Raw genomic sequence first — 21372 nt, 5'->3', positions numbered from 1 at the left:
CCAAGGGCCATCAATGGAACGTTTGTTGCTAAGATTGTATCTTTCGTGGCTCAGCTGAGGGTAGGGAACACACAGCAATCTGATACACATTAAATGTCAAACAGCAAGGACAGGAGATGAATTGCTAAGCCATAACTTGACAGCGGGCTAGCCATCTCAGATATAAGTGACATGAGTTTAAAACAGATACACCAGCCTGTAGTAAGAAAACAGCTACTGTGGTTTTTCTGCATATCAATAACCTGTCCAGTTATATATCATCTGTCCTCCTGTGTCCATCCTGTCTTCTTTCCCCGTCTTTGTTGTCTCTGTCATGTTCCTTCCTGTCCCCCTTACCATTTGCTTCACAAATTAAGAATTTTTTGCCTTTGAGACATTTATGGCTATAAAAGTACACATCCGGAACCTTAGAAGAACCTGAGAGAGATATTACTGCTCCCTAAAAAGGCAGGCAATTGAACTTCTCCTCCTTCAGACACTGAATTCAAAGCAACTTTTAACACTTTGGTCTCTGAGCTCAGCTGTATTTGAATGCGTCATTTTGACCATATAGCTTAAAAGTGCTCCATCGCCCTCTCACAATTATTTACATGTTCATATTTAAGTTACTAGGGAAAAAGACTGACCTCCTGTGCAACTCTGTAACCGGAACATGCACTTAACAGTAGCTCATGATCTCAATCTGGTTGTAACTGGAACAAACACCCCTGTGCATTAATATCCTGCTTCTGTGAAGCATACAAAAGGTGATAAGGAAGAAAAAGCCTTTGCAAGGTTCAAATAATTCTATAATTCTGAAGGGATTCATACCTTCATTAGGAAGGAAAAATTAACTGAAAAGCATTGGGTTTAATTATGTCAAATGGGGGACACACACACAGCACAGACCTATAACAGGCATCCAGCAATATTTTTAACAATCTGAATTACATTGTGTAATTCAGTTTAATGCCATCTTAAATGTTAATCATAATGAGTTACATGTGAACTGTAGAAGGAAATCTGGAGAGAAATCTTTCAGATGTGACTTCAGAGATCTTTTCTAGCTTGGTTTATATTTCTAGCGAATGGTTTCTTGCAGCTCTATTTATAGCTGTAGCTTCAGCTGAGCTGCTTTTTATAAATGGGCATGCTGTCTCTTGCTGCTTGGACTAAACTACAAAAAAAGCACTTGCACAGTGGCAAACGTGTCTCTGCACAGGAAGCTGACGTAAGACAGCTGCTAGGTTTTCAATTCCACTGCTCACGCTGCATTAATTCAGCCCATGCTACAGAAAGAAGAGGATCCTAATTGATAAGGAGATGTTATTAGATAAGCAGGTGGGAATTGTCATGAATGATTAAAAAAACACCCACCCAAGTCTGTAGAGTATAAATGCCTCCACATAGCATCTGCAAGGAAGTAAGAGGTTATGTTATTCAGTGCACTGATGGGAGAGTGGCAGCAGGGATGGGACTTGTAAATCAGTAGGCATGAATTATTGCCTGGGTCCAAGATGCCCAAAACAATCAGTTGTGAAGACTCCTGGTACTCTGAATGTTGGTGTTTATAAAATAAATCTTGCATGTTCAGTAGAATTCAAGATGCCTGGAAAAGCACTGTTGCGAAAGTGCTTGCCAAAAGACACTCAATAATAGTAATGCTGTACCTAGGGCATACTAGTTCTGCAACTGTGGCTGCAGAAAAGAAAGGTAAAACAAACCAAGGTAATCAGTCACACATCCCCAAGCAGCACAGTAAGAAGCAAGGCTTTGCTCTCACTCTCTTCCCCAGCTTGGAAAGACATAAGGGATGAGGGAGCTGGCCTGAGGGAGGGCACTGCTGGAGCCCCAGGGCAGCATGCGGGACATGCTATCTGCTGAGGTGGTACTGAGGCCGCTGCTTGAAACTGGACCCAAACCCTCACGCCTGGCTGTCCGGGCATCCGCACTTCCAGGTTTAACACCACTCTGTGGAAACGCCCGGAGCTCTCCCGGCGCCCCGATCCCATAGCCCAGCCGCGCCCGGGCGACCGGTTCCCGCCAGCCTGCACCAGACCCCTTCTAGGGAAGGCCTGATCCGGTGCCCCCCGCCTCGGCAGCCCTTTTCGCGGCGCTACGGACTCTGCTGCCCGCCTCGGCCCAGCAGCTTGGGCCCTCCCTCTGGGACGGCGACAGAGCGTTGCCGAGTAACGGTGCCACTCGGCATCATGGCCTCTCCCGCCCCGGGGGGCGCAGCGGCCGGCCATGGCCCAGGAGGGTCGGGAGGTGCTGAGGAGACGCTCGATTTTGCGGCAGGAAGGAAAAGACAGCCTCCCCTCGCCGCCCAATCCGCCTTTAGCTTCATCCCGACCAGTCGGCAAGGCCCTCCGGAGCTCAGCTACTTCAGCCGGAAGGCCAAGGTGAGGGAGGGAAGGGGACGAGCCAGGGAGTCTAGCAGGGCCCAACGAGGCAAGGGACAAGGTTCCCCCGTGGGTTTCCCTGCGCTAGCTAACAACATTGTGCTCAGTCTGGGTGCAAGGGCTCAGCCCTCTTCATGAGGGACCTGATCAGGCAGGTGCCTAAAAAGTTCCATTCATATTTTAAATGCCAGCGGAAATGCCATGTTGGCCATGAGCAAGGCTATTTAATGCCTATATAGCAGGTTTCATTTTCAGAGGCCTTTGCGAAGTGTAACGTGTGCCTGCTATGTGCGGATGGAAAATCAGGGTAATGTCTTTCACTTGATGGCAAGAGAAGGCAGAGACATAGTATGCTGGGGATTAAGGTACGTGGTATCACTAAAACCTGAGATATCTTTAGGGAGAACACTAGCAAGGCATCTTGTGTCAGTGGGGTTGGATGCAGCACATATGTTTTTTCTGGTAATGTACAGTCTCAGACACGCTTTAATAAGAAACTGCTCCATTTTCAATAGAGGGAAAAGGCTTTCAATGTGCCTTGCTGAAATTTTCCATATGCTCAGCTTTAAGCAAATCAATAGAGATATTTGAAACAATAACATCAATATATACCTTGATAACTGAATGCTTCTGAAGGTGTTACACTGACACTTAACATGTAACTCAAATAGACTAGCAGGGAGCCTCACTCCTCAATGTCTGCTGTGTTATGTTATCCCTTTCCCTCATTCTGTCTTCATATTTTAAAATTATAAATTAAAGCAATCTTACACCTTCAGCTCCAGTTGCATTATAATTCCTGGGTGGCAAATCTTTCTAAAGAGTTATGTGAGACATTGAACTGTAGAGCTTTTTCCTCAAAAAAAAAAAAACAACCAAAACTAACCCTCCCCCAAAAAAAAACAAAACCAAAAAAACCCCATTAAAAAGTTCTGAAATGTCTATTAGATCGATGTAATATAGCAATATTCTAGCAACATATTTATTTATAATAATAAATATACTCCATGAATCCTCTCCCCACCCAAATGACTGACTGGTGAATGCAGAGCTCTGGGCAGTGGTGAGTTTGCCCATTGTGTGGCCCTGGGATGTGGGTAGGGTGCAGACCACAGCACAGCACTGGGCATAAAAGGGACAGCATATTTCCTGCATTGACCAGGTGGCCCTGCTAAAAGACAGGTAGATTTGTACTGTCATACTCTTTTGTGTTGAATTCTGTGTTTCCTTGGGAAGGTGTCTGAGCCAAACCTGAGCAGGCACAGTTGGTGCCATGCTTAACAGAAAACGGTAAAGAGAGTACAACAAGAGTAAAGCTGGAGCAGGTCAGAGGGCTGGCATGGTGCTCTTGGGCCTGGTAGAGCTTGCAGTCTGTGTAGAATTAGCAACCATATGGTAGACCCTTTGCTTACAATATGAGGACTGTTTTCACACTAGTGATTACATGGTTTGTGGAAAATGCTGCTCCAGTGGCATGGATACAGCTGTTTAATAGGTTTCTTCACAGCACAGGCCTTGGCCACAGGGGAGGAAGCAGAATCGACCTATTCTTCTTCACAACTAAGGAACCAGATCATTCAAATTTTTTATTTATACAGGAAAAGGAATTGCATTCCTTTTTGCAGGAATGTCACTAAAATCAACTGTGTGTCAGAGACAGAAATGGAGAGACTTAAGAGGAAGATGTGTCCAGCACATAGCCAGAAGCCAGAAATTCCTGCCTTTTAACCCACTGGCTGACAGTTGCTCCTTTGATTGTTTTAAAAAAGTTACTGTAGCCACCTTGTGTGGCTTTTTCTCTTCTTTGACATGGAAAACGCTATTACTTATTTTTTGTGTGTCTGGAATATTAATGAAGTGCTTAGCTTTAGTAGTGGTACACAGAGGATGCCCACCCTGAGTGCAAGCTTATTATCTGCTCTGTATGATTAACTTGTTCTGATGGGTTTAGAAAGCAGGTCACCACCACCGCCTATGCCAACTAAGTCAGCATTTAACAAGGAGAAACAACAGCAAAAGTTCATCGGTATACTGAGCACAGAAGTGTTGCCTCTTCTGGCAGATCTTAAACAGATCACCTGGGACAGGGCTAATTTTTAAAATAACAGCCTGGCTACCTATCTGCGGAATCCAGAAAGAATGAATTATCTACTCTGACATAGGTAACAAATAATGGATGAATAATGCCACATGAATGAAAACAAAGAAGCAAATAACATTCCCAGTGGTGAGCACAAATTAGATGCCCTTTAAAATTCTGAATGCAACCGGTAGCAGCGGAAGGAAAAGAGAAACAAGGAGGTACAGAAATAATAGTAATGATGGAAGCGAGAAATCAAATGCAGGATGTTCTTAAATGTGCCTGAAATTCTCTGATGCTTGCTAGTTTCTCAGAAATGGAGGTTTAAATCAAACCACCTCTCCTCTTGCCAGAACCAAGTAATGGAGATACTCTTCCAAATTAAGCCTGTGATTAACAGCAGTGCCTCACTACACTCTTAACTATGGTTTCTTTTTAATCTTTCAATGGAACCATTACAGCCTTCTTGACCTGCCCAGAGTTGATTATTTTTGGAAGATAGCATTGTGAATTGTAAGACTCAAAGTACAAGAGGTTTTTCATGGCTAAATTGGGCACACTGTAAAATTAGAGGAAAAGAAAACCCAACAAAATGGACAATTTTTCAAATTTGTAGTCAGCCATGCAAAAAAACAGTGATTGATTGACATGTTTACAAAAATATGGACCTTTTAATGAACTGACAGCATATTTCAAAAGAGGATTTTGCTTTTCTTTCCTTGAAAACTTTTCTGGTTTTGAAATACCTTTGATTCCATTCATGAAACTTCTTGACTGGATTTCACAAATGCATTTGTTAGCAAATCAGATCTTTAATGTTGCATATTTGGATGCAACTATGTCAACAGGTACCGTAAACAATAATCTGGCTTGGGTTGTGCTGTATTTTCATACATGACAGATAATATGCATACTAGAGGATCACAAGATTACCACTGTGGCATGTTTCTGAATTCTTCTCAGTTCTGCTTTAATCAGCAATTAAATGGTGATTCCACTGCAGGATACCTTTGTCTTTTTCATTCCAAATGATTTTTGAAACTGCCTGCTTTCCTTTCACATTACAGTGACAGATCATTTGACAATTACATGGAATTAAGAAGGAGAATATAAAGTTCAGAAATTAAAAACAAATAAAGCGGTTAAATTTCCAGAAGTTACAACAGATTACAGAGGAAAATGAGCTAAGTTGCCACAAGGGAAATTTCAGAGCTGAACCGACTTAAAAAAAGATGTCACATGTCATTAGGTTTTTGTATTGCAGACTGATCCAAATGAGTGACCCAAACTTGCTAATGGTAGCTTAGTGATACTACAGTTGTCATTGTCTAATGAGACATGTGAACCGTTTAAGTACTGATTTGACTACATATATTCTGTAACCTGTAAAGTTAAGCAATAGTGTGAATTAGCCATCTTCTCCCCTTTTCTCAAGACAGGAGATGTTTCCACTTATGATGCCATTTTTAAAAGACAAGAGGGTTACAACAAACATCTTCACCGAAGTGACAGACAACATGCAAAGAGTCGTGGTCTTAACATTATTGAGGAGGTAACCCTTTGATAAATTCACAGTTATCTTTGTTAAAGGTATTTCATACTTTTTGACATGATTGGCGACCTTAGGCATTGTTTTACCCTTTATAATGCAGTATGGTAGCAAAGGAATCGGAAGGAGGACATTGTTGTCCTCAGCCTGGAAGTTTAGGGGAAAGCATTAGCTAGAGAAGATACCTGAGTTAGTTCCTGCTCTTTGGCATCCTGTAGATTTTCAGGTGACAAGGCATATGTGAGATATACACACAGCAAGGCAAACCCACAGCTGTTTCTGTTATCCTTGGAAACTCCTTTTCCCAAGAGGACTGGATTCAGGGCCCCAAATCAACCACTGTCCTCTGACATACACCCTCCCTATGACAGCATTAGTGAGAGAGCCCAAGTGCCTGATGCTGGTGAGTTTGTTATACAAACTTAAAACAGATTGCCCTGCAGGAAGGAAATTCACAGTGAGCTGGTGCAAATGAGAGGTCAGTCAGAAGACCATGGACATGCCAGGAAAGGCTGGGCAAAGCATTCAAGGCCAGCAGAATCTGGGTTTGGCATGCAGCTTGATAGCTAAGGAAGTATGCAGCCATGTTTTTAAACAGCTGCCTTGAAAACAGAAATACTGTAATATATATGCATATATATACACATACGCATTTTTCCATGCAGGAACCTGAACAATACACGTGCATACAAAAGTGTTTATACATTTCTGTTTCTACACACACACACAAAAGCTGTCAAAACCCAAATGAAGTGCAGCTTCTGTGAGTTAATGGCCTCAAAATCCTATTGGGTTCATGGGATGCAAAGAGATGGGTAGGCTAGGAATGGCTCCCATTGATGATGTTGGTGATTATATATGATAGAGGTGGAAGAAAGGAGACAAAAATTAAAATTAGTTTAATTGGTGTGCAAAAAAAAGGTTGATATTTTGTGACAAAGGCCACTGCTTATGATTCGTCTCACTAGCAGCTATATATGCCAGACATTTCAATGCAAGTGCGTAACCATAATGCCCCTCAACATTATCACACAGTGCAGGGAATATTAGGTGCTCCCAAAGGAATCCCAGGAGTGCCCATTCCCATCAGCTGCTCATGCCTAGTAACTCAACTGCAAATCTGCATGAGACCAAAAGCCATGCAAATGACTATACTCCAATTAAAAATTAACCTCTTTTTTTATTTAAACAAAACAAATATAAACCTCCTTCCCCAGTTTCAAGACCAAACTCCAGATAGGAAATTTGTATATAAACATTTTATCAGTGTAGAGTTAAGGTTTCTTACTGAGCTCTTATATCAACTAGAAAAACATGTATGGGCCAGAATTCATGCCAGCTTTGCTGGGCAGTGCATGCAAGGGACTCTGCCTGAACAGGTGTCCCTTAATCCAGCCCTTGAATTAGCATGGAGACAGATCAAACCCACAGCTGTTACAACATGATCCTCCTGCACTTCATGACACCCAACACTGGACTTACCCATAGCTAAGTTCAGGTCACATACTCAACTCCTGCCTTAATTACCTCAGTGGTCCTCACAGACTTTTTATAATAATAACTACACTAGAAAACATTATAAATAAGAAGGCCACAATTCACATCTTTCTAGTACAATGCTGAAAGCAGACAGGCTGAACCCCCCACAGTACACTGCTTTCCTTGAAGTGGAAAAAAAACATTGCAAGTAAGCCCTTCATTTGCCGCAGAGCCTGGGTGCACCCTAGGAATCCAATAGTACCGTCATAGATTCTTGGTTTAGCTACATGTAGCACTGTGACTGCAGCAGAGTGTTTGCAGAAGGCTGCTTTCAAGTGTTCACAGTGCTAGAATTACACTTTGTGAAGGCGTGTAGCAGGACACTTCCCAGCCAACTGTTGGAAAATCTGCTGAATGCTGAAGCCACAAAGATGAAATGCCACTGTGCACAGTCAGCGCTGTGCAGCTACCAAAGATGCTGAAAACTCAATCATTTATTTAAAGGGAAAACAAATTATCGAAATTACATACTGCTGCCTGTCATCAGCACTGTAAACCCTGTATCACTAGCAAAGTCCTTCTTGATGGTATAAAGATTCTGTTGTTTCTCCTTTTTCAACATTTTTCCTCAACTGGGGTGAGGGAGGAAATGTTCCTGGTTTTTGACTGCCACTCTTCTTGACTTGATTTTTTGTTCTGGTGGAGTTAAAGGTTGGTGTATCAAGTAACTTTTAAAGGAGTGGAGCAAGGAAGGCAGGAAGGGTCAGTGGAGAGTTGAGGAATGAATGGTTGTTTTGGAATGGGCTTTTCTGTTGGGTTTTTGGTTTATTTTGGGACTCTTTTTTTTTTTTTTTTTTTTTTTTTTTTGGCTTTGTGGGTTTTGGTTTGGTTTTTGAAAAAATGGTTTATAGCATCTTCCCAAGAATCACAGGTCAAGTTCTGGCCATAAGTCTAGAAGTGTCTCTCAGCTGACTGCCCAGCTGAGACCTCTTGGATCTGTGCTCCCACCTGCATCCTCACAGGAAACATAGGGGCTCATGGGTTCTATCATAAGTGCTGATATGGCTCAGGCTTGCATCTGTTGTAGCAAAGAAGTCATTTGTTTGCACTTGAACTGGGGTGTGGCATCAACATTTTGATTCTCCTTTTAGATATCATTTATATCGTAAGACTAGATAAGCATATTGGGGACCAAGACTTACTGTGTTAGCCACTGTGCAAACATACAAGCAGCCTGATAAATGTGAGACCTTTGGCTAGGGAAAGAAAAACAAACAATTCCCGTCTTTCCCTGATGACTCCTGAGCATCCTGTTGCTGTAGCACACGAAAGAACTGCAGATTGCAGATAGTAATTGCACAGTCACTTAAATACAGTTTTCTAAGAAGAGGCTTAAAATAATCTTTTCTTGGTTAGGTTATTGTTCACAAAGTCCACTTCCCATCATTGCAGAGCAGTTATTTCTGTAATCTTACAACTACAATAATTTTTAGTAAATCCTTTCATTGTGCAAAAATACACCAATATATGCTTTATATCCTTCAGGGAAAGTTTTCATGGACTAATGGTTGCTCAGAGTTTTTCTTTAGGCTCTGAATTTTTTCATATGGGGCTTTCACTGAATTGTGCAAGCAGCATAGGTGTTCCTGTAACAAGGGACACAAATCTCTATTTTTCAAATGAATCACACAAGTCACTGTACAAGAAGAATATGAATGAAGGGAAAATCTATGCCACTTTCCAGTAACATAGCATTTAGTTTGCCAGTAATCACATAGTAATCATCTCTTTGTGTGTATGTGTGTGTGAGTGTATAAAAAGTTACCAGTCCACAGTAACTCATGGCACAGACCCATATCTTACCATCTTGTCATCTAGTGATACATTCATGGTTTATTAATATACATAAAAAACTAGATCAGGGATGGAACAGTCAGAGTAAAGATCACTGCTAAGTACATATACATCTGTATAGCAGATGCTGTACAGTCCTGTCATTTTGCCTCTGGCCACAGCACATTTAGCAATAGGTAACTGCCAAGTATTCATGCTGTGATTTTCTCATAAGGAAACTTCTATATTTTCACAGGAAATGACAAGACCTGTCGCTGTTTTGTCATCTTCAGAGTATGGGAAGCGCATAAATAAGCCCTTAGAGCAGCCAGTTAAAACTCATGCAAGGATTAATCATGTGAAGGCAGATTTCTACAGGAGAAATGGCATCATCTGCTTAACAGAAAGACCTTGTCCAAGCCTGGATCCATGCTAAATCTCTCGTATCTGTCATTGCCAGCAACATTTATGTGGGAAAAAAACCCACCTCCTGTCAAAAAGCAATATGGTGCTCTTTTGCCTTTTCCTCTACATTTTAGTTAATGAGAATGATTCAGATTAAAAATAGGATGAAACAGCAACTGTACTTTTCCTCATACTTATTCAAATGCATGTCTTCTTCATACAATCTCATGAAAATCTCATGAAGAACAGCCATCAGCAAGAGCTGAGCATTTTGGGCAGCAACACTAGAAGCAAGACCTAGAAGACAGCTGTCTCTCTGCAATTTTAGGCAGTGCTTCTACATAATTATACACAGACTTAACATTTAAGCAAGATTGATCCTCAAGGAATCAGTTGTCACTGACTTCTTAGTCCTTACAATGTTGTTACAGAATTTCCAGGTGCCATTTGATCTGCCTAACAGCTGAATGTGGATCCAACCCAGATTTTCCACAAACGGTGGGCTTACCCATAAGAAGACAAGTAAAGAAATTATCTGACTTCCAGAAGTGCTTAGCAGTTTCAGTAGACTTCAGGTGGATGACCAAGTAAAGGGAACTTCTGTGTATTTAGCATTTCGATAGACAAAATCTGGGTTTAGCTGATTTCGGACATCCATTTTGCTGACTTTCACTATACAAATGATGTCTGAGGGATTTGATCTGTTCAAAAGTATCACAAGAAAAATCATCTCTGGTTCTGTACCCAGTGCTGAAAAATAGAAATAAACACCACCAAACAGTAATACTAGCAGAGCAAGCACTAAATAGTTTAGCAGAAAGAATGGAAAAAGCATAAGGATTTGAGCAGTAGTCATTTAAAAAACATGTTTAGAGTAAATGTCTAATCTTGCTTAAACATTCAGTGTCTTGTATTCTCACTGAATCCAGCACTAAGGTAATTTAAGGTAATTTCAGGAGAAAGAATATCTCCTACAGGGTATGCATCAGTTTGGTTCTCAAGAGCCATTGATCCTCTTGCTATTTAAAGCTGATGCAGTATTGTTCAAAAAAGAACAACAGCCAGGCTGATTATACCAGAACAAGGACTGGAAGTCCACAGCTTTAACTGACACTGGAGTTCTGTCAGGTAGTTACATAGTATCATTTGTGAACACAGTGAATCTCTTAGTGAAAAATAATAAAACCAAATAACTTATTAATCTGGGGCCTGGATAAGTAGGCAATCAATAGCACTTGTCTGGCATGATGTGAGAAGCTAGGGACAAGAAAGCAGTAACTGCTACATTCCTTTACAACAATAAATACTTCGTTAAACAAATCCAGTAGCATTAAATGAATCACAGTAAGAACAAAGTGAGAAGGAAATGTTTTCTAACAATACCAGAATGCTTTCTCAAAAATCAGTATCAGATGTATACCAGAGAAGAATGAGCTGGAATACAGCCCTATTCTAGGCAGGTTATTTTTAGCTTGGGACAGTCAGTACAAATTACTTGTTTTAATTAGTCTTACTATATTTACAAACCATCTGTGTTTGAAAAACTACTGGAAATCAAATTTGTTTGGGAACACCGCCACCTTCTGGCCTACGTGAGAAATAGGCATCACCGGCTCATTTCCACTGTGGCGAATGCCGTAATTCATCAAAACACCGGTCTGAGTTTTCCTATCTCATTTCTTTGCTTATGTCACCCCCCCTTCTCTTTCAGTCCCTTCTCATCCCTCCTCACTTTTGAACTTTTCACAAGTTGTTACAACTACTACTTGTTTCTCATTCAGCTGAGTGGTTGACTTTTCCCTTCAGCTCTGTGTCAGAAAAGTACCGTAATGATTTCTTCCATATTAGGGAGGACTTCTTTATAAATGTCTGCAAGGACATTTCAGTCCTTCTTCAGTTTGTTTCACTAGCATGACAACTGCTAGATTACCAATGTGCTGTGAGCTTGCCGCTGTACAGTTGTAAAGTATCTCATTACCTCTTTATGCTGCCTCACCTGTTAGTGCTGAGGTACTACTTACTGTAAGGGTTTTGTACATGCAACAAATTAACGTGAACAGACTGCACAACACGACACAATGTAAATCATATTTTGGATCTGGATTTTGCATAAAAAAATCTCCAGGGATTGTTGGGACACCCACAACTCACAAAACAGTAGCCTTAAAAACTAAAAATGGCCACGTTCCGTATCTACTGGTGAAACACAGAACTTTAAGGATGTGCAAGTTTCACCTTTTTTGTATCAAATCCTAACAGTTAAAGTCAAACCAAGTGATGCTGGGAATTCTGCTTTGCTACTTACAAATAACAATTCCACACAGGACAGGATGCACAAGCTAACATGAAAATGTATTTACATGGCAGCTCATCAAGTATTAAAAGTAAGGTTATGTTCATCTGTAAAGAAAACATGTTGACCCAAGTTAGGGCACCCTTGTTCCAGCTGACATGGTTACTGATTCCAGTTCTTAGTTCTACCCTTCTGCCAGAATTAATACTCACACAAACAAAAGGACTGCGCAGGACATAGCTATTCTGAGCTTCAGAGTGTGTTCAGTTTAGGCTTGAATGGCAGACTGTAAACTGAAGAAACTCTGGAGCATATACAATACCCCATTTAGACAGTTTAGCTAAAACTGCCACCAAAGACAAAATTACAATTAGTATGTATTAAGAACTTCAGATGGCCCTCAGAGAGACAGCTGTGCAAGTCCACTATCCTGTGGCAGCTTTCTTTTACAAAGTAAAGTGAATCTTTAATAAAAACACTCATTTTCTATAAGGCACTGCTATTTAGTGAACAGCCGTCTGAATCTCTTTAAGCATGAGCCATAAGCCAATATTGCTTGTGCAACTACTGCATATTCTGGGTTTATGAAGCACTGGGGAAATCACATGAACAGCTATAAGCAAGTTGCACAGTTCCTTTTTATACTGTTAAGAAAAGCCCTGACTGGTAGGTAGCATGGCACATTAGGTACATTCAGACCAGCCAGTATCCCTGATTTGTCTATCTGCAGTTGTGAGAACCAGTGATGATACAAAGGAAACACAGCACTGACTGGCACTTATATCTGTTAGCTTATAATAAATATTTACACAAAACTTAAAAAAAAATGTGTCTCTTTATTGCTGTTTACATATCAACTGTTCCACTTATTGGAAGGTCTCATATTCAGAAGCTCAAATTATCTTAGGTGGAGTTATTTTAGAAAACAGAATTGTTCTTCATGCACAGTATTTACAATATCTACAGTAGAGGAAGCCAACCTGTGATTTAGTATTATTCTCCAGTGTCAGCAGCTGAGTCCATATGTATGAGAAAAGATTTTTTTGTGTAGATATTCTGCCATTTTTCTGCAATTTTGTAGACTCTCTATCTCAAAAAATGGAATCTGGAAACAAAACAAAAATGATTGCTGGAAATACATTTAATAAACAACTGGATAAGACTGATGTTGGTTAAACAGATGTAAAATCACCCATCAAAAGATTTGTCTGTTTTAAAATTAAACATTTAAACCCAATAATATTACTGGTCTTTAAATCACCTGAATAAAGATTACTGTAAAATAAAGAGTGATAGCTGCTACAGTGTAAGTTAAATATAATGGGTAACTGATTATAAATAGAAAAGAAAACCTCAAAAATCTGAAAGAACTGTTTTGGTCCAAAGTATGTTTAAAAAAACCCCTATTAATTCAACAGGCAAAATAAAGGATATACTGTATTGTGAAAATATTATTTACAATACAAGCAGTTTGGGGTTTTTTTTAACGCTTTTTAAACTCTGAATTCAGACCTTTCTAAAAAATTATTTAATTAAAAATTCCAATTCTACTGAACTCTTAGATAACATTTTCCTTTAAGTCAAGATTTGGACCTTAATCACTGCAGAGAAGTAGTCTTTCAAGCAGCCACTATTTGGCATAAAACACAGGAAGAATACACTAACTGATCCAAGGAAGAAAAACGAATTTCTGTAACACCCTCCAAAAGGCAAATCCAGGCAAAGAGAACACAATACAGAAAGGACAAGACTGTATCTGCCTTGGCAAGTAATTGCAACTACAGTTTTAAGCATTAAATATAATCATTTTTCACTTGTTTTGTTAGCCAGAGCAAAAGCAAACCACTGTCTTTGGACTTTACCTGTACAACTTCATAACCAAGTAACTGAAGATGTCTCTGTTTGATGGCTTCTTCTCCCAACAGATTGTGGCTATTAATGCAAAATCTATTTTGACCATCGACACAGAGGGCAATTCTACAATCAAGCACAAGAGTAGTATCAAAAAAAACCTAAACAAAACAAAACCCAAAACCAAACTAAACAACCCAAACAAAAAAAAAAAACAAAACACCTCAGTTATTTTAATAACCACAACTGCTGCAGTTCCTAAGAACCAGGAGACAGTGCCTCTACTCTTACTCCCTAATACCCCTAGAATTAGATGCTGTAGGATGGTAGTTACCTAGTTCAGGATGATTAAAACTGCTCACTTTAACGGTGGGAGGGGTAAAGCCTGAAAGCTCAGTGAAACTGATCTGAAAAGCTTATTTATATGCTCTGAACAAAAATAAGAATTGATAAACAGTTTTGAATTCTTCTAGAAGGAAAAGCAAACAGACTACTTGTCTCAGTCTGGAAACATTTCAGCAGTTATATTTATTCAACTTATTACTGTACCTGTTAAATCTGTTGGGAGTTCAAGTTAAGTTTGAGATAAATCTGTTCAAGTTAAACCTGTACGGATAGATGGCAGCATCATGGATTATAACTGTATTTTTTCTCCTTGGTGATAAAAATCACATCAGCTTAAATCAAAATTTGTATATCCACTGTAAAAAAGTTGCTTAAATTTTCAGTATGTTAAGTATATTGTGACCTTATTTACACATGAAAGCTGTAATTTAAAAAGGAAAAAATCAAAGCCCATTCTTAAACATTTAAACATGGGATTTTGGAAAGAATCTATATTAGTCTGTGAGTCTTGGGAAGGTTAAGCTGAAGAAAACATAACCTTTCCAAAGACTTTTTCTTAATCCACGTAAGTGCTGTTGCAGATATGACACAGGCAGGTTGCTTAACTTTGTATCTGAGGTTTCTCAAAATAATCCTTGTTTAAAGCATTTTTTAAACACTTGTGCATTTTCCAATTAAAAACAGCATCTGTGGCAATGGCAATTATCTTCATTACACAGGATTCCTTACAGAAGTAAATCTGTGAACTCAAACTGGCTTAAAATATGTTAAATCTATGCAGACATGATCAATTAGAATTAATTTGATAATTAATTACAGAACATCAAAATACATTACTATTCGGGATCACTTTGATCCTGATCATCTCTTTACCTGATCAGGTAAAGAGATCTGGGTAAAGAGATTGTCTGACACCCTATAGTCAGGAGAAAAAACAGTGACGAAAAAGTACAGATCATTAATTTTGCCAACTTTGTCCTTTTGTCAGTGGTTTCAATGTGAAACCGGAACTTTGTTAGAGGTCAATGGCAAAACTCCAATTATCTTAACTTTTGCAAGGGTCTTACCCTGGATGCTCTTTGTTAGTGTTAACTAACATTTTACCAGTGGTTTATTTGCTTCTCTTACCGTCTGTGTACTTCTTCACATTGGGCAGCAGGCAATACAAAACCTTCTTCGTCTAATTTAATCTCAATATCTAGTATGAATGAAAAGAGAAGTGACATTAAAACTTCATATAACAAACTTTACTGTAATTCTCATCTTCTTACAGTTCATTGTTATAACACTATTGCAATAATTTTTCTGAATCACAATGGCTTGCAAAAGATGTGTATAGGCTATTTAATACAGAGGGTAACACTTCACTCAACCTTTCATAACACTAACAGCAAGGCAGTATTGCAAGTTCACTAAAACGTATAATGTAGTTAAATGACACTAACTGTGTACAAAGTAAGTAAAAGAGGAGCTGATAATAAAATACAAGAGTTAGCAGCTATTTTCAGTGCAGACTGGCTGCCTAAATTCCAAGCAACACTGCATTTCTTTTCTCTCCCTGTCCTCTTCCTGACTTTGAAAAATGCATTTCCTTGAAGTTCCCATATTTCCTTATTGCAGACTTTCTACAGAGTTTTGTTTTCCCGTTTTCTTTTTCTGTATTTGCACAATTTAGAATTCCCAGAAAAGTAATAAAAGAAATAATTTTTATTTCTGGAAAATAACTGAGTTTAGACAATGTAAGCACACATTTTATTATTAATCTAAAGAAATTATACTTACCAAGTGTATAGAAATACGGTGTTGATACCTCTGACGAAAAATACATTCTTTTTTTCAGTAAATAAAGTAAACCAGCCTTCACCCTTTTGAGGAGCTGAACATCCAGAGAACTGTCAGATGTGAGAAAGGCCTTCACTTGATACTTTGGAAGGAGTTTGGGACCCTACATAATGACAGAAAACCAAATCAAACAAAATAAATGAGGAGATAACATTTTTTGTAATTACCTCATATTAATGTAGCAAAATGTATTCTGTGCATTTCAAAGCCAGGTCCAGCGAGAGAGACTTACAGTCCAAGGCATGATCGGCTGGAAACTTAAGCAAGCAACAGAACACCACAGAACAACCACCAGCACATCCTCAACAGGCTTCCATGCTATCACACTGAACATATCACTTATGAGAAATGCACAACTCTTTCTCTGCAGTCAGGCTAATGTCTAAGTGCCTGATCCCTTCTGTGCTCCAAGACTTCCCAAGCCAAGCATAAAAAAAAAAAAGAAGAGTTGTTGGAAAAATAGTTGGAAATACACAAAAAGGTACTTTAACTCTGAACTAGTCAGTTCTGTCAAACACACAAATATTGATACAAATATATCAAGTCAATCAAACAGGTAGAAATGCTTCATATTTTCATCAAAGAAAACAAAACCCAACTGTTTCATCCAATTCCTATGGTTTTATGCAGAAGACTGTCTTCAGCTAATTATCAAATTAGTTTGTTAACATCTGCTCTGGTTTCATATGCACCGTACCTCATAAAATGGGCACTCCAGGGTAACAGTCAGAAAAAGCTGGGTTAGCTGGGTGGCAACAGTTCTGTCCAAACCAGGTGGCTGAGCTGAAAGAATAATATTGAGGCTTTCAGGTGTACCTTCAACATAGTATTTTTACACAAAATCATATGGAGGTGTTCTAGAAGCTTACTAGACTGGGGCAAAAATACAATTAGGTGAAGGCAGCCCTTGCAGACAAGACAGTCTTAGAAGCACCAGGTGAACAGACTCTGAGATCTCCTAAGCAAGATGGGATAAATCATGGGAGAGATTTTTAAATGTCATCATGTTTTCCTCAGTATTTTAAGACGCAGGGCCAACGACAGGACTGTAGTGCTTGTCCAGAGGTAGAAAGGAAAGGAGCTCAGCGCATGGAACAAAGATGGGCACACAAAGCCTCCACCAGGGGAGTGCAGTTGCAGACAGGATGCCAATGGAAAAAAGCATCACATCACCATATCAGATTCTAGATTAAAAGTAATTTAAAAATCAGGAAGGAGCACCAATTTTATGCCTGTTAAAACATATGTGAGCCTTAGAATTCAATTTACAATTTTACCCAGATAATAAAATAAAAAAATACCAGCCTGTCCTTAACTGCTCACATTTATTATGCTGTTACGTTTTATTGGTTCAGATCTCACTTCTGGTTTAATTAAGCCAACAATTATACTCTGCAAATTAATTTTTTCAGCTTTATCCATTTACCCCTTTCATATATCACAAGGTGACTGTGATAACAATAAAAAAGAGAAATATACCAAGTTGGAAGCAAGAATGCAACACAATAATTCTTATTCTGAAAGAACAGAAGTGGAGATGACAGCAGAAGTCCGTATTTGGTTCTACCTTACCCCACAAGGAAACAACGTTCTCTGGACTCCTGATCACTACTCTCCATTCACTTCAACCAGGTCATTGTTGATTTGACAGATGGCAGTGGTAAGAAATGTGTGCTTGACAAGAAACACACCATGCAGCAATAAGAAATGCAGAATATTGCAAGAGAAACACTACTTCTTACCTTGAAGCTGTTGCAGAAAATAGGGACTAAATATTTTTGGCAGAAAATTTACTGGATAACGTTGAATAAGGACACACGAGTGCAGCAAGTTCAGCAAGGTGTGAGGCTGAAAGTGACGAAGCCGAGTATGCAGTACGGTTTCAAGCTTCCTGAACAAGGAAGAAGCACTTGGAGGCAGATAGTTTAATGTCCCAAATGGCGTAATACACTCAGCAATCTGTTCAGTGGTAAATCTGTCAGCATCAGAAATGAAATCTTCTGCCACTGCATCGAAAATGGGCTTAGAAAGGATCCTCTTTTGAGAGCAATACTTCATGACTTTGCTGACTGTTTGAGGCTGCATGGTAATGATGGACTTGGGAACATGTGCTTCCAGTGCCACTGTAAAAGTTTGTTCATGATGTCCAAAGTATAGGAAAGCTTCCAGTACATTTACCAGTTCATCACCTGTGAAATATGGAATATGCTTCACAGAATGCCTATACAGTGCTGTGACTAAGGGAACTGCCTGAGTCTGATGAAGGACCACCAGTGAATTCAGTATAATGCTTGTGAACTTCGGGCTTAGCTGGGAAACTATGGATAAAGTGACACCGTTCAGCCTGTTTAGCAACTCTTGGTATTGTTTCCCTTCCCCAACAGTCCCCTGCAGCATCTTATAAACCATCACTATTTCCCATGGAGTCCACATCTCCATGTCTTTTTCTTGCATGTGGTTCACAATTTGTTCCAGTGTCGCACAACTTGGGCCTTCCAACTCAAGCAAACTCTCCCCAAGAGCACAGAGATTTTTAACAGTCCACTGCCCTTTGCCAAGCCGTTCCTCAGCCTCTGAAAGCAAACTTGCCATCAGCATACTCCGCGGATCTATACGCAGTTTTATCAAAGCCTGCAATGCATTCAGCAGCCCAGTGTTTGACAGTTTTGAGGATTCAAATTCAAACTGGAAGCATAATGCCCTGAAAACTTCATTCTCTAACACTCCTTCAGGGTTTTTCAGACCATTGTCATCCATCTCAACTTCAGAAATCCTCTGCAGGGCTCCTGATGCCATAGTATCAGACATGATTTCCACAGAGTTGAGAAAGTCAAAAATCTCTTTTGATGTAGAAAGGCTGTTCAGCTTTTGGAAAAAGTGCTGTTCATCCATCCACACATTATTAGGTTTAGTACTGCTCCCAGTATCCCCACAAAGGTGCACAGTTTCATTAACAGAAAGGGACTGTATCCGCAGTTGTACGTGATTTTTTCTACAAAACATATACTGAGATTTATCTTTGAAACATAACATCCTCATGGTTACAGAGCTACAGCTTTGGGGCTTTTGCTGCCCACTGATAAAGCTCAACCTTCTGTTTAGGGTCATCAAAATGGACCTGCTTGCTGCTGCACTGGATGAATAAAACTGGAAACTTTTTTGGCTAATCAAAGCCATATTGGATCAAGTGGGTTCTCAAAAGATACCTAGAGGAAGAAAAATACAGTTTGGAAAACAGCACCAATGTCATTAAAATATAGCAAAAAAAACCCTACCCAACTTTTAGTGGCTGGACACATCTGGCAAGATCCGTCTCCCACGACCACGTGCATAAGGCAATGCAAAGAGAAGATGAAACTACCGGGAGTGAGACCTGAGTGACAGATTGCAGCGCATCTCTGCCCCGTGCCTCCTAAGGACACCACCGATCGCGTGCGACACAGTCGGCGCTCCACGCAAGAACCGCACGGCGGCAGCGCCGGTCTCTTTACCCTCGAAGGCTGGGCAGCAGAGGGACAGACCGCCAATACCCACGGCGGGAGCGGGCCCAGAAGGGCTCGCACCGGGGAGAGATATCTGAACGGGACAGGCGGAGCCGCTCCGTCCCAACCCTCCTTCGCTAACAGCAGCGAGGTACGGGCACGGCCCAAAGGCACCGCCGTGGATCGAGATGCGTCCCTCCCACCCCAGCGCCTATTGCTACCGGGCCCGGGGCGTCGCTCTCCATCCGCCTTCCTCCCCCCTCCGCAGCAGGGAGCACCGGCAGTGCCGGTGGCCGGGCCGCTGGAGAGCGGCACGCCTCACCTCCACCGCCATGACGGGCACCGCTGAGGTTGCCGGGAGCTTCCGGCTCTCCCCTGGCGACTACCTCCGGTCTCCGATAGCCGCCGCTTTCCGCTGGGGATATCTACGCGCCTCGAATTACCTCGGTCCGCCCATTCGCCTACTAGCTGCCGCCGGAGGTCTGGAGTGGCGCGACAGTTCCCGGGCGGCCGCGGAGTCGGATCTGTGCCTGTGTACGTGTGGATCACAAGCGCGCCCTCCAGTGCAAGTACTCCCGCTCACCGCGGGCTGGCGGGTGCGCGCTCTGGGGGGCAGCCGGGGCCGGGTGGGAGGCAGGCGAGGTGCACCGCCAGACTTGGCCCGCCTCAAGAGGGCTGGAGGTACCGGGTCTCTGGGGAGGCTGTTGCTGCTGCCGCTGGCGGTGTGTAGCTGGCTTTAACTCACGAAGATCGCTGTCCTTCAGAGACAGCTTTCCGCCTGCGTAGCGGGTTGGTACAGCCAAATTTTTCTGGGCGGAAGGTCAGCTCGGGGCCGCGGAGGGTTTCCCATGCGGGTTACATTGAAGGTTTTGTGGGGTTTTATGTTTGTCTTGGTTGTAGAGTGAAGGTGATTCTGAGCAAGTCACTAACTTAATAAAATGATAAGGGAATAGCTTCATGGCTCTGAAGGCGTGTCCCCACAGCCCGGTGTGAAGCCATACAGAAGTACGTAAAGGTAGTGGAGAAGTTTTTTGTGTTTTTACTCTGCGGCCATGCAGTTTGACATTTTTTGGCAGATCAGGTACATGAAGTAGTTAGTTGGGCTTTATTTACAGTACAGCTGTGTAATTGCTAGGGCCAGCACATCTGGTTCAGTGAAACTGCGTAGCTTGTTTGCTCGTATGTTGTATTGACTTATGAAGCTGATGGAATCCCTGCTAATCTTTTGCAGACTTTTAGTTTTCTGACTTCTGAGTAATGGATCAGACAAGCTATAATTTGAAATTTCTTCTTTAGTTTCATGTTAAGCCTTGGTTTGAGCCAGCAAATCCTGGGTTGTTTTCCTAGCCTAAACATTGTTTTGGGTTTCTTTGACATGTGAGTTCCAGCACATCACCATGTTAAAGGCCACTGATGTGGTAATACTTTTAAAGCTAGAGAGATTCTTTAGAAAGCTTACTAGTTTAGAATTACCATTTTTGCCCCTCTTTATTTCAATTAAACTTCTGTCACATAAGTAGAAGTGGCGTATCATCTTTGAAGAGTGGAGCAAAGCAAGAGCAATGTGGACAGTACATTCATCTGAGTGCAAGTGTGCTCCTGCTTTTTAATTGTGATCATCTGCAGGTAGGCATGATTAATTTTCTTTTCTCCTAGCAGGCATCACTTGATCAGTTTGTGCATGAAGCTTTTCTGTTTGATGACAGAAGATGCTCTAACAGGGAGAAACTCATCAACTTGTGTAGTTTGCATCACATCAGGATCAAAGGAGTTTATTGATCTATTGGTGATGTAATTAACTGCCAGGAAGTTAATTTAACTGCTGTTTAATC

At 40.9% G+C, this 21372-nt stretch overlaps 2 protein-coding genes across 2 annotated transcripts; one reads left to right on the top strand and one right to left on the bottom strand.

Annotated features, from left to right (window-relative positions):
• Positions 1–2189: 2189 nt before the first annotated feature.
• CFAP90 (cilia and flagella associated protein 90) lies at positions 2190–9758 on the top strand (the record flags this gene model as incomplete). The annotated part of the gene is made up of 3 exons (XM_080609681.1): positions 2190–2381; positions 5897–6013; positions 9579–9758. The coding sequence occupies 3 exons, from the start codon at positions 2190–2192 to the stop codon at positions 9756–9758; spliced, it is 489 nt and encodes a 162-aa protein (XP_080465807.1).
• Positions 9759–13016: 3258 nt separating this feature from the next.
• On the bottom strand, positions 13017–20130 carry FASTKD3 (FAST kinase domains 3). Its single transcript, XM_080610202.1, has 7 exons — positions 19863–20130; positions 17801–19264; positions 16756–16841; positions 15999–16161; positions 15345–15414; positions 13883–13997; positions 13017–13125 (listed from the first exon to the last, which is right to left on the bottom strand). The coding sequence occupies exons 2-7, from the start codon at positions 19233–19235 to the stop codon at positions 13027–13029; spliced, it is 1968 nt and encodes a 655-aa protein (XP_080466328.1). The 5' UTR covers positions 19236–19264; positions 19863–20130; the 3' UTR covers positions 13017–13026.
• Positions 20131–21372: the final 1242 nt, after the last annotated feature.

Source organism: Psittacula echo (assembly GCF_963264785.1).
Source record: "Psittacula echo genome assembly, chromosome: 2".
Taxonomy (NCBI): Eukaryota; Metazoa; Chordata; class Aves; order Psittaciformes; family Psittacidae; genus Psittacula; species Psittacula echo.
The sequence above is the reverse complement of the archived record's forward strand: the minus strand, read 5'-3'. Positions and strand labels throughout refer to the sequence as shown.

Bases quoted from the DNA above. Each gene is read 5' to 3' on its own strand.
- FASTKD3 (XM_080610202.1), bottom strand. From the start codon at position 19,235: ATGGCTTTGATTAGCCAAAAAAGTTTCCAGTTTTATTCATCCAGTGCA. The intron at 16,842-17,800 runs GTAAGAAGTAGT...TTATTCTTTCAG, and splicing joins TTTTCTGCAACAGCTTCAAG to CTCAGCCACCTGGTTTGGAC. The intron at 13,126-13,882 runs GTAAAGTCCAAA...TTTTGTTTCCAG, and splicing joins TTGGTTATGAAGTTGTACAG to ATTCCATTTTTTGAGATAGA.